At 37.9% G+C, this 14,131-nt stretch overlaps 1 protein-coding gene across 2 annotated transcripts in view; it reads right to left on the bottom strand.

Moving 5' to 3' along the window:
- The window catches only part of LOC150090865 (glycine receptor subunit alpha-1-like), a 300,163-nt gene that overhangs the window by 60,969 nt on the left and 225,063 nt on the right, over positions 1 to 14,131 (bottom strand). For both annotated transcript variants that reach the window (XM_090380406.1, XM_090380412.1), the window contains exon 5: positions 6,708 to 6,790. In XM_090380406.1, coding sequence (XP_090236532.1) covers positions 6,708 to 6,790 — 83 coding nt within the window. The remainder of the gene's footprint in view (positions 1 to 6,707; positions 6,791 to 14,131) is intronic.

Here is a 14,131-nt window from a genome sequence, read left to right as displayed (position 1 = left end):
ACAGGACTGAGTTTTAGAAAGATTGAAATCAACTAAGTTACCTTTGCCCCACTAGAGAATTACTTGGAGATCACCATTTAAGCAATTGGTATTGGATATTCGAGAAGGCCAAGCTGTTTCTGCAGGGCAAGGTTTCTCAAACAGGAAGATAGAATGCAATGTGCTACCATTAGCAAAACTATGGATAGGGGATTTACAGTCAATGGAAGGTCGTAAATAGACAAGAAGAAAACAGTGGGAGAAAGAACTGGACCTTGGGGAAGCCCAGCATTAGTGAAGAAGTTAGAAGACAGAAAGCCGTTTATCATCACTGCAGTGAGGGTCAGAGAGAAAATTGAATATCCAGTTATAAAAAACTGTAATGCTTCAATCCATAAGATGGAAGCTTATTTTGGAGGGCCTTTATGCCAAACACGATCAAAAGCCTTAGAAACGTCAAGAGCGATTGTTTGAGTTTCACCAAACTTTTCCATTGAATTTGTCTAGAATCCCATCTATAGTCAAATTCACCAGTGGACTGACACCGACGGAATCCATATTGGCAATCAGTGATCAGGTGGAATATTTCTAGATAGCTTAAGAGTTGGCGGTTGATGAATTTCTTCACTCTTTTGAAAGAGTAGAGGAAACTGCATTGAGACGATATTTGGTTGGAAGGGAACTATCACCCTTTTTAGGAACTGGCTGGATATGAGCAAGTTTCCAAGCAGAAGGGAAAACATCGGTGGAATAAGAAAGTATAAAAAGCGACACAGCGCAGGAGTAAACTCAAACGCATAGATTTTGAGAACAAATGGAGAAATACCATCGGGACCTGGAGCTTTCTTTGGATCAATTGGTCAAAATGCTTCTGAAATCTCTGGTACATCTTGTAATAATAAACTGTATTATAATACTGATTAGTGATTGCAAGAATTTACAGATGTATCCTATGTGCGACCTATGATGGATCTTTTTTAATAAGATCAATAGGTTCTACTTTAATTTCTCATTTTATTTTAAAAGTTTTCTTGATCGATATTTTTCTCAAACTCTTTCATAATACAAATTTGTATGATCTTAATTTCTTTACTGCATGTGGTCGGGGTGGCCTCTTCAGAGAAAGTAAACAGTACCGTGCTGTTTACTTGTATATAACTGGTTTGAGCCTCTTCTATTACACAAATACGAGGTATGGCAGTTGTGTCTGCCCCTCGTATTTTTCCGTTTCCTTTTCTATCGGCAAGGATATTATAGCAGCCCCTATATAAGTTCGCCATTAAAATATTTTCATTCAACAAATGAAGCCTTAGAAAGAAGAATTTTTTCTTGATTGCTACAGAAGAATCAGTTTGATTAAAGTGTATTTCTTTACACAGCAAACAGCAGGGAGTCAACAAGGGCTCTCTCTCAGTAAGATGATGACCTACTATCTGGTACAAAGAAGTATCAGAGAGCGAGTGTAATTGGGATAAACTTACAAAGAGGAAAAAAATTGAAAGCGACGTACAGCTAACGGAAATGTGCTTTGTTCTTGGGAAATTGGAAACTGATTTGATCCTCCAGCTCAGCAGAGTTAGCACTGATTTTGTTTTTCTTCTGGAAGCTTTGTTTCGTGATAGGCTATTTTTTCATTTTTTTTTTTTTTTTTCCCAAGTACTGACTGGCAATCACGTTTGTATTGAGAAGAGAATAAAAATATCATGAAAAACAGTCGCAACGTGGTAAACCCAGTTTTACAAATTGTCTTTCTCGTTAAACTGTTGCATAAAAGAATTGCGATGTAGGTTTCAAGGACAGCACATCTGCCTCTGTTATGCAGTAATTATAACAAAAAGGTTATGCAACATATGCGATGCCAATATTTTTAATAAGAACATTTGACTGATGGCATTCCGAAACTCAGTGCTATAATCGATTTAACTATGCAAAATCCTTTGTTCACTCAACTTACATAAAAGTAGTACTTGTATACAAGAGCAGTGCGGCCGGAATTAGCATTTTGGTAACCACTGCCACTAAACTAAGACGCATCCATTTTTTCCTACTAAGTAAAACATACAGTGTATTATTATTCTCTGAATTTTTTTTTTTTTTTTTTAAGTCACATTCAAGCATTTCTACAAAAATGCTGGATTATGGTTCTAGCCCAGTGGATCCCGACAAGGCAACAACCGCCCCCACTAGAGAGAGTGTTTTAGAAATTTGTGGGGACATTTCGCTTGTCACACTGATAAAGGCAAGGATGTTGCAACCCAACCTCTTCAAACTAGCCTGAACTGAATCCGTTGTATACCTTTAAAAATTTAAGACACCACCAGCACAACTGGTTCGAAGTTTACTGGCTTCTCTTCGGCTAGTCTCTATTAAATGCATAGCGGATATTCAGGTGATGATTACACAATTTAAAAAGGCATCAGCAATTTAAGCAGAACCATGGATAACGTATTTGTGTCTAAGTTGAGCACATAGCTCCCTGCAGAATATTTCAAATTTCAAAATTATTATGACCTGCTTTTATATTATGGGAAATTGAGTGCTATATATTACAAATTCAGTACCAAAACCTTGGTACTCGTTCTTAAGATTGAGTATTGAGAATTTTTGAACTTTTAACTTTCTCAAGAGGTTGGAAAGAAACGAACAACTACCTGAGAAAATGTTATTCTGAGCGCAGATTATTCTCAAGTAACTTTTCGAGAGGAATTTCTCTCAAACAGTAATCATCCTGAAAAGACCTATCAGTGTAAACATTAAAGTAAAATTATACTATACGAGTTGACCTAACCAGCGTATCGCCGGTAAAATTTGAAGTACTGCCTTGCATATGGACTTTTTTTTTTAGAATACTACACTTATAACTATAGTACACTGGTGTGCAAAACTTAAGGACCAACACTATTTCTAAAGGTTACAACCACAGAATCTTTACTTAAGGTACTGATGAGAGTAGATTCAGTCTAAGCAGCGATTCTGAACGTCAGGTAATCTGGCGAGAGGTTGGCACACGGTATCACCCCGCAAACATCACTGAAAGGGATCGATATGGCGATCGAGGTGTTATCTTGGATGGGTGGACGTACACAACTCCAGATACTGGAAGGCGGAACTGTAACCGCTGCACGCTACTGTACTGAGGTAATCCTTCCCCATGTGCGTCTGTTCCAAGGTGCCATTGGCCTCGAACACATTCCCGAGTTCGTGTTTATAGATGATAACGCCACACCCCATCGAACTGCAGCTGTTCATATACTTTTGGAAAGCGAGGGCATTGTTCGTATGGATTGGCCTGCCCGTTTCCTCTTCCTCACGATTTAAATCCCATCGAACACACATGGGATGATCTGGGGAGACGCCTAGCGGCACGTCCACACCAACCAGAAAATGTTTACCAGCTGAAGATGGTACCGCAAGAACTTAACAACATTGTTCTAAGTATCGACAGGCGGTGCAAAGCCTGCATCAACGTTAGGGGTAGCCATATCTCCTACTGAGGACAACCTTTGCTCTTTGTTCCATCTTTGGAAGTGACGCATCTGTATCATGGCAGCCAGTGCTATGTTGCCATTTTTTAATAAAGTCCCTCTGTACCGTTTTGTTTATGTTGTTGTGTCGGTGTTGTTTCCTTCGTCATTTCTGTACCTCACGAGGTTCCTTTGGTATGCTTTTCCTATATCCAGGCCACTCCTATGAGAAGCTATAGGTGAAAACGTGACTGGCCCTTAAATTTTGCACACAAGTGTACTAACTCCTAACATTTACCGCATTGCATTCTCAAATATCTTTCAATAAAATTAAATTTTCAAAAATATTTTATTACCATATTAAAGATGTGAGTAATACTGTTTAAAGGTAAAAAATAAGGTTCCAGTTCAACATTCAATAATTAGTTTATTTAATCAGTATATTCCCTCCGCGGTTACATGCATGACACTGTTCTATCCATCATGTACATTACTAATTCAACTGTTACTGAGGAGCTTATAATATCCTAAATTTCAATGTAAGTTAGTCATTTGCGTAAACGCATTAATTACTTTACGTCGTATTTAAACATTAACTCATCAAATTCTGGTTAATATCATAAACTCGAGATTCCTGGTTGAGGCTTTTCGAATGATATATTATTTATCATTGCAGATGCAACACTCGGTCAACACGGTGAATAAACATAAGAGGGAGTAGTGAGATTGAAAAGTTCGTGGCCTGAGTGTGAAAGGGTAGTGCTAGTATTAAAAATTCTGTAATTAATGTATAACACTTCAAACAGCAACGCAAAAAGTTTAATGCAGTTTCAATAAAGTCGTTATTTAATTACATGTTGTGAAGTCAACAAAACTGTGTGAATGAGGAAAGATGGACAAAATCAGTCATCCAATATTTGGAACAAAATACTGGATGACTTATTGGATTCAAGGGAATATGATTAGAATACAGGGGAAAGATGCCCCTTCGTATACCATGGTTAAGAAGTGAGCAGCAGAATTTAAACGAGGGAGGGAGCGCCTGGAAGATGATCCACACTGTGGAAAACCTGCAATGTCCATCACGCCAGAAGTTGTTGAATGTGTGGATTGTCTGGTAATGAGTGATCCACGAGTGACAGCTTGGTACATTGCCAGTGTCGTGAGCATTCCATCTGAACGCGTGTACCACATAATAACAGATTCTCGCTATGAAAAATCTGTCGGCACAATGGTCCCAAAGTTGTTGACAGCAGATCAAAAACGCACAAGAGCTGTCAACTCAAGTGAACATTTTGCATCGTTTTCAAGCATATCCAGCAAATGTACTTGCAACTTTTGTGACCATGGATGAGACATGGGTCCGTCACTTTTCGACAGACACAAAGAGTAGTCTAAACAGTGGAAACATAGCTCATCTTCCTCTCCAAAGAAAACCAAATCGAATCCTTCTTATGGCATAATGATGGCATCGGTTTTTGGGATGCTGACGGAGCGCGCTAGTGGATTACCATCAGAGAGACCAAACAATCACAGCGACGTTTTACGCAGACCTTGTGAAGCGTATGCGCGAAAACAAAGACAAACGGCGCGAAAAACTCAACAAAAGAATTTTGTTCCACCAGAAAGACGCACCTGCTCACAAATCTGTCACTGCCACGGCTGCATTGCATGAGTGTAGTTTTGAAATCTTGTACAACTCCGACATTCAATAGATTTAGCACCATCGGACTTTCACTTCCTATTTCGGGTGGGGGGGGGAATTAAAAATTGCCTAGCTGGCATTTTGTTCCCACCTCCAGTGACGTCTTTGCTGCAGTGAATGCATTAAATAAACGCATCGCATCATCGGCAGCAAAAGTGTAATTGCTCCAAAGTGGACTGCATTGAAAAGCAACATGTTACCAGACTCATCAAGTAACCCTTCATGCCACGAATTTTTCAAACTTCTTTCGTATATTCAAGTACGGTTAAGATAATGTATGACAGATAGATTGTCTGTCACGCTCTTTCTTTTGTTTTTCAGATAAAAGTTTCAGAGTCGTTACGCGAAAACTTTAACTTTAAAAATGTTTTTTATATATATATCTGATAATTAAAATAAATATATGATATTTAAAATAAGTGGTGTGGCTCTGATCTAGAGTGTTGTCTGTTCTATAGATTATTTTTCGCTGCATAAGGACCACCGCCATGCAAATCCTCTGCATTGGTTGATCTATCGGAGAATGGAGGTGTGGTTTGGTTCTTCGATATTTCCGCCTTTGCGATGATTTGTATGACGATTGAAATGCAGCGATTCCATGACCATTATTGGCCTCGTGGTCCTCTGTCGATATGGGGCATGATGGTCAGTCTATTATTTTGATATTTTAGTTTTTTGGTAGTTTCTTTAACCCTTTTTTGGTGATATTTCACGTCTTTTGGAAATGGTACCTTTCGAGGGGGTTCCGCTAAATTATGTATAATTGGCATTATTTTAAATTTATATCATGTTTTATTAATTGGGTTTAATGACTAAATTATACAGGGAATTATCGACTACCTTTTGTCCTACTACCGCTACTTTCCCTTCCCTGTTTGTTTTTTTATTATTTTACGTTTCGTTTCGCTCTGCATTATTGCCGTACTACTGGCTGATGTTTTTATTTTAAATATCATATTTATTTTAATTATCAGATATAATTAGGCATCATGTGGAGGATGTGCATTTGCTGCCTCTAATGATAGCTACATAGCCATATTTATTTATTTTTATCACTTTTGCCTAACTTTTATCTCACATAATATATATATAAAAAAAAAAAAAAAAAAAAACTAAAGACATGCAGTAAATAAATCTCTTCCCTCAACTTTTTTTGAAGTTATACGAAATGTATATATTTACTGAACTTTTTTTTTTTTTTTTTTTGTTCGGATCCTTTCTTCTTTTCACGTTATGGCCTACTATACTCGTATTCATTGTCTCATCTATCTACAGAACAACTTGGTAGTAATTATACATAATCATTATGGCACAGTTCACATTAAGATCATTATTCATCTCATGGTTATTCGAAATAGCTGTCTTTTCAATTTTTTTGCTGCGAAATTAATTGAGATTGAGAATAGGAAGTTGAAAATGTTCTTTTGAGTTTGCACATTACATTCTAATAATTAGTCTTCAGTTCGTTAATTAAGTCTTTAAAGCAAGCTCATTAATTAGTAGTTTTTCTATGGCATCTAGACTGCTCGCTTATGGTTTAGGCAGTTAAATATACTTACAGGATGCTAATTCAATGGTGCACACTTGGGAATCCAACGGATATTTCTCCATATCTAGCATACACGAAAACGTCAGCTTCAATCTACAAAATGATCAATGAAAAACATTTCTTTCAGAGAACACAGGCACCAAGTTTATTACATTAAAAGTGCATTGAATTTCAAAACTTTTTTTCCTACTAGTTGTTTACTATTAATGTAACGTAGACAATACACAGTACATTTACTTTTACTCGTAAATACATTTCAAAAATTAATTTGATAGTATGAACCAGAGCTGTAATGCTCAATATGTTCTACGTTGATATCAATATTCGAAAAATAATAAGTGAAGTTTACCTCAATATAATACGTAGAACACTTGCGCATGATACTCTCCAGTAATTAAAACGAAAAATCGCAAATCTTAAATTACAGAAAAAAAATAATTAAAACTCAATGAACACAATTAGAAATCAAATTAACACAATTAAAAACCAATCTAACGCAATTAAATTAATTAAAAGAAATTTAACGAAAAAATTGCAAAAAACGATTTTCCTTCCTGAAGCTGACAACGCTTTTCGACCGTATGTCGTGATCACAGGAATGAAAATTACCGAACAGGGGTGGGTATGACACTTAAATAGGGATTATTTGTCTTCGCACATGCGCGTAAAAGCCCACAAATCGGAGATTAGAAATGTCTGGCGAACATTAACAGAATTGTCATGTAATTTAATTTCGACAGTTTCTGCAATTAGTCTGGTATAATTACGTTATACACTAAGTATTTTGGCCGTTCTCCTACAAGAGATCTTGTAGGAGAACGGGTGATAGCTGTTATAATGCAGAAGCATACCGGTGTTTCTAAGTTATCGATAGACGTTAAATTGGATTTTATTCGAGTTCCCAGTAAGCGTGAAATTTAGAAAATTTAATGACTTTGTATCCGTATCCTCCCTTTCCAATGTAAATTTGAGTCTAGAGTGAATATTATTAAACGAATGCTCAATAAGAGTTTTAAAAATGAATTTGATAGTATGAACCAGAGCTGTAATGCTCAATATCTACGTTGATATCAATATTTAGACGATGTTCTAGTTATTACTAATAGTAGTACTATCTAAGACATTTTACATTCGTTTAATAATATTCACTCTAGACTCAAATTTACCTTGGAATGGGAGGATACAGATACAAAGTCATTAAATTTTCTAAATTTCACGCTTACTCGGGACTCGAATAAAATCCAACTTAACATCTATCGAAAACCTACAAACACCGGTATGCTTCTGCATTATAACAGCTATCACCCGTTCTTCTACAAGAGATCTATTGTATATAATCAATTTCTAAATGCCTAAAAATATTCAACGACGAAATCTGCTTTGGACTCAGAGACACAAATATTAACCAGCAGATTCTTAAACAGGAGTTATCCCCTTTCTACAATAAACCGAATTAGGGTACAAGCTAGGGATAGGATAAAAAATACTACACCAACCAACAATCGTAATATTAAAAAAATACTTTATTTCTGTCCCATATGTTGAACAGTGGCACAAACAGCTTAACAGATTTTTTAAAGATATCGAATTTAATATTGCGGCCAGGCCAATATGGAAACTACACACTATACTGAAAAATCGCCCAGTCCTTTCCTCGTTCGCAACACAAATAAATAACCTGGTATACAACATTTCTTGCGGGGATTGTAACTCGTCGTACCAAGGTTCTACGCGTTTACTCTGAATTTTCGTGTAAATCAACACGTGGTCTCAGTTTGTGCTTCTCGTTCAGCAGCGTCAGAATTAGTTTTTCATGCCGTCAACGAAAAACATACGTTTTTATTTAATGAGGCCAAAATACTTAAGTGTCCAACGTAATTATACCAGACTATTAATTGCAGAAACTGTCGAAATTAAATTACATGACAATTCTGTTAATGTTCGCCGACCATTTCTAATCTCTGATTCGTGGGCTTTTACGCGCATGTGCGAAGACAAATAATTACTATTTAAATTTTCTGTTTACACTCCGGGACGACCAAACAGTCAGAGGAGTTAACAAGATAGACAGAATACAAGAAACAGCACCCTATTCAGCAGTCACGGGCTTGAATCCCGGACACTCAAGGCACGTGTACTTATGCACCCGCGCGCCTGACCACTAGGCTACGGCGTCATGCTCACCCCTGTTCGGTAATTTTCGTTCCTGTGATCACGACATACGGTCGAAAAGTGTTGTCAGCTTTAGGAAGGAAAATCGTTTTTTGCAATTATTTCGTTAAATTTCTTTTAATTAATTTAATTGCGTTAGATTGGTTTTTAATTGTGTTAATTTGATTTCTAATTGTGTTCAATTGTTTTTAAATCTTTTAATTGTGTTCAATTGAGTTTTAATTATTTTTTTATTTTTTACTGCAATGTTAGATTAGCGATTTTTTCGTTTTAATTGCTGGAGAGTATCATACGGAAGTGTTCTATGTATTATATTGAGGTAAACTTCTCTTATTATTTTACAAATATTTTAAAAATTAAAAAGGAACATCTTGAAAATCATAACTATTTCTAATTAATAAACACAATCTAGATCAATTTCTTCATTTGATGATAAATTTTATCAAACTGAACTAAGAGATAAATTAGCTGCTAAATTAACTGTGATAACCTACTCAGTGGTAAACAGAGTATGGTGAATGTGGCACCGGCCACAGGCGCAGTTTCATTGTAGGCGCAGAATGGCGTTCAAGACTAAGAATAACATGAATTTATAATTTATTTTAAAAACATGACAGCTATTATGATCTAAATCAATTATTGAAAAGCCCATCTTTATTACATAAAAGTACCACCTTACTGATAATAACTTAATAATTATTATTTATAATTTAAATACATTTATGTAAACAGAGGCGCATTCTAATATTTGGCAACAGGCACCAATTCCTACTTACCCTTCTGAACCTATTGATAACCCATGTTAATTTTAATTGTGTAAAATCAACGACTTGTACTTGATTTTATTTTATTATTGTTCTCTCGTTGTTCTGAAAGTATGTACAGTGAAAGGCGTTTGACACAAAATTGTTTTGTTACTGTTGCAACATACTTAATTTTTCCTGTCTTTATACACCGAGGAGCCAGAACATTATGATCACTTACCTAATATGATGTTCGTCCTCCACGTGCAGCCAAAACAACTCGTACCCGGCGAGGCATGGACGCTACAAGATTTCTAAATGAATCTTGTGGTATCTGGTACCAACACGTAACCAGCAGATCCTTTAATTCCTGTAAAGTTCGTGGTTGAGACGCCGCAGATCGGAGTTGCTGTTCCAACACAAACCACAGATGCTTGACGGGATTGATGTCTGGGGGAATTTGGAGGTCAGGGCAATACCTGGAAGTCTTCCTCATGTTCCGTGAACCAGTCTCGAACAATCCGGGCGGTGTGGCATAGTGCATTATCCTGCTGAAAGACTGCACGGACAGAGGAGACGACCGTTGCCATGAAAGGGTGTACCTAGCCAGCAATGATGTTTAGGTAAGTGTAAAGTGTGTTTAAGGTCTAACGGCACCATGGGTTTCCCCCCATCTCCGCCTAGTATACATTGTCTTGTGTTACAGTACACTGTAAAGGCCAGAGATTTAAAAGTGTATGGATACTGTGGGGGTGTAGTGTCGTGTACCGTTGTTCATCTGGCCATTTAGACGCTGGACCCACAACGTTGCCCACACTAATCCCTGTGGAGGCAGACCAGGTACACCAGTTGTTTTTAGATAAATACTCTGGCAGGTCCTGCCACCTATTTTCCTGAGATTTCAGTGGATAGGATGTGTTTGTAAAAATATTGGAGGTAGATGTCAAGCGTGCCCAGCACATGGACGACTGGACCTAGGGTATCCCAGCAGAACATCGCCCAAAGCATGACACCGCCGCCACCGGCTTGTTTTCATCCCAGTCGCTTGCGTCGTTTACCCTGGGGAAGTGGTGGTGTTGGTATGCACCGTGGGATGAAAACAAGCCGGACATGTGCAGGACAGACGTGATTCATCGACAGACGATCTAATCACTCAGGGCCGATGTTTCGATGATGTTCGCTCACCCACTGTAGCCGTCCCAGTCGAACCGTGTTAGCTGGGCACTCGAAGCGGTCTGCAGCTATGCCAGCCCCATTTTCAACAGGGTTCAATGTACTGTGTGTTGTGACACATTACTTCCGTCACTAGCATGCCAATTACCGACGAGTTGCGCCACAGTCGCCCTCTGTTGCCAAGTACCATCCCGGAGAGCCTTCGCACACCTCGAGCAATGAGCCGTGGTCATCCAACACCTCGCCGGCGGTTCGTGGGTTCCCCCTCCTCGGACCACTTTCGGTAGGTACTAACCACGGCTGACCGTGAGCATCCCACCAGCCGTGCCGTTTCGGATATGCTCATCTGGTCATCACAATTTAGCTTTTGTCAAACTCGCTTAAATCTGCTGCTTTTCCCATCTGAAGAACAAGAGTAACACTGATTAACGGAGCTCAGTATCATGTGCGTTTTATACCGTGTCGCAACCCGCGCACGCGTCGTAGTTCATCTGTAGTTGCTTTGATTTGCATAACGACTCGCTGGTCATAATGTTTTGGCTCATCCGTGTATTTTGCATACCTGTCCTTTATTTTTCCTACTACAAATTAATCTTTATTTATTTAAATACTTCCCTTTTTCAATGCTCACTTGTTAAGGATTTATACAGAACCTTATTCTCTTATATTGTTCTAATACTAACGAAAACCAGATATTTTGAGCAATTATTAATTCATGCTGATAAATGAGAAGAATACAGTTAGGAAAATTAATTCCGTTGTAACTGAAGCCCACTGTTCTCAACTATTGCTTAAAATAGTAACGCTACCGCTCCAAGGTTTAAAAAAGCGGAGAGACAGTGAAATCTGTTCCATAAAGCAGCAGGAGTTCTTATAGCAAGATATGAAGTTACTAACAACGGTGTAATTAGAGATAGATATCTGAACCTCTTCGTGTCAATGATCCACTATGCAAATATTGTTACCGCTTACAATTATTGTATAGCACCCTTTCCAGTCCCGAAACGCGGCGTGGGGGGGCAACAAAATGTGTAGAGTAATGGAGAAGGGATGATGCGATCACCCCATACTCTCTGACCATCACGTGTTATGTAAGTGATCCGGACATGAGTCCCAGATCTGAACGGTCGAATGAAAAGCCAAGGTTTCCTTAATTGTGGAAAAATTTTCCGAGATGTAAAAACGCAGACCCTTTAGAACGGGGGGGGGGAGTTGGAGAGAAGTAAGAGCCGTTCAACAGAGGGAAGAGGAGAATTGGAGAAAGGCTACAGGCCGGGAGACACAAAAGCAAGGCGAAGCTGAGAAGAAGCGAGTTCGGAATAAGTCACGACAACGCGGAGAAAATAGGAAGAAAGCGATCGCACCCGCATAGGAAACTTGGTAAGTTAAACGGTAAGGTAAAATACCTCCTGCATGATTCTGATAGAATGATTGGAAGAGAAAATTAATTCGCGTTAAATCTTAGTTGGAAAGAACGATAATGTTTCAACACAGGATAATGATTTCTTTCTAGAATGGTAACGCATTAATTTGTTATGTGCCTTCAAATCGCTACAATGTTTAATGTATCCTAATGCTCTAATAAAGAGTATAATAGAGTTTCTCTAGTCTCACGCGCTGAGTTAAAATAACAAGAATGGTAACACAGTTATTTGCGCTATTCAAATGTAGTTCCCGTTTAACTTCACTCATATTTTGCCACTGTATAAGGTGAAAATTCAATGTACCACTGTTGTTTAATTTCATTAATAAACGTGTTTTGTTTGAAATGATGGGCGCTCTCTCTCTCTCTCTCTCTCTCTGCTAATTTTCGTCTCCACCAGGGAATAATTCAGGACTAGAAGCCAGATATCCTTGGAAGGTTTTAGCGGCATCAAAGATTATACTATTGAGAATCTTCGATGACAATTCACAACGCAAGTCAAAAGCTGCAGCATTCTGGTCATCACTCTTGAATGCCGAGGGCCTTAGAGTCTAGTCCTACTTCACCACTAGAAGAATAAATTGGGGAGGGGGAGTCACAGACAAACGGTGCCTAAAACGCCATAACTACACTGACGGGTAAAAATATTAGGAACACCAAAAATAATGCTGAAGAATATGAGGAACACCTAAAGTACCAACCATAGTCACTAGCCTCACACACATCGAAGGTGCACTTCCCTCAGCACCGTAATAACTGGTGCACTGCTCTCCTTCCTTCCTCCCCAGCAGTACCAATATATAAATATATAATAAAATACACATTTAGAGAATAAACAATTTTTAATCAATAAATGGTGTTCTGTATAAGCCGCAGTGAGTTAAGTAAAAATTAATGTAATAATATGAGGTTAAATGAATTACAACTGATAGCACAGAAAAGACAGAAAGAATAAATAAATAAATAATCATAAACAAGGGTACATATCTTATCAATAAGCCACAACACGACCATAGTTTATGGAAGCACAAAGTATTTCGATTAGCCAGACAGTTTAGTGCAAGTTAATCAAAAATTTCTTACTAAATTATTTTATTTTAAATTTGATAACATTTCCTATTTTAAATTTTGTATACATCTAAGCTGATATTACCAAATTTAAAATAAAATAATTTAGTAAGAAATTCTGCACAACTTGCACTAAACTGTCTGGCTAATCGAAATACTTTGTGCTTCTATAACCCAAGGTCATGTGGCTTCTTGATAAGGTAACATGTACCCTGTTTTACGATTCTTTATTTATATATTCTTTCTATCTTTTCTATGCTATTAGTTGTAATTAATTTAACTTCATTATTTATTTTCCATATTTTCAAAAACGTTCCACTTGTTATCCGTTCTTTTGTTTTCGTATAAAGTCCTCCTATGCTTACCTCAGTTCCTACAGTTCTTTACACTGAGGCAGGTGCACTGGTGTCTCACTATACTGAAACAGTAACTTGTCACCTTCCTGAACCCATAAATTCTAAAATTCCTTATACCACTACAACAGCTAAAACAATAATTTCTCTCTATATATATATATACACAGGGTGATTCACTACCAGCGCGACAAACTTGCAGGAGGTGTAGGGTGCACAAAGACGAATCGGAATCACATAGCATTGCAGGGTCCGAAATGCCTTCGTCATGCGGTAGAGGACATTGAACGGGAGGTCGCGTGAATAGCGATCCCGCTGGAAGTCAGCATTTGCAAACCGTTTCTGTTGAAGAAACCAAGTAGCAAAAGTCCTCCGGAGTGGATAATCCGCAGGCTCCAATGACTGGACGCGTTGCAGATGGTATGAACTCATTTGGTTTGTTGACAGTATCCTCCATACAGTGGATTGGGAAATACCCAATCGTTGGCCTATCGCTCGAGTA

This window comes from Mastigoproctus giganteus, chromosome 1 (genome assembly GCF_048544385.1).
Source record: "Mastigoproctus giganteus isolate SK-2022 chromosome 1, ASM4854438v1, whole genome shotgun sequence".
NCBI lineage: Eukaryota > Metazoa > Arthropoda > Arachnida > Uropygi > Thelyphonidae > Mastigoproctus > Mastigoproctus giganteus.
This window is presented reverse-complemented; position numbering and strand designations above follow the sequence as displayed.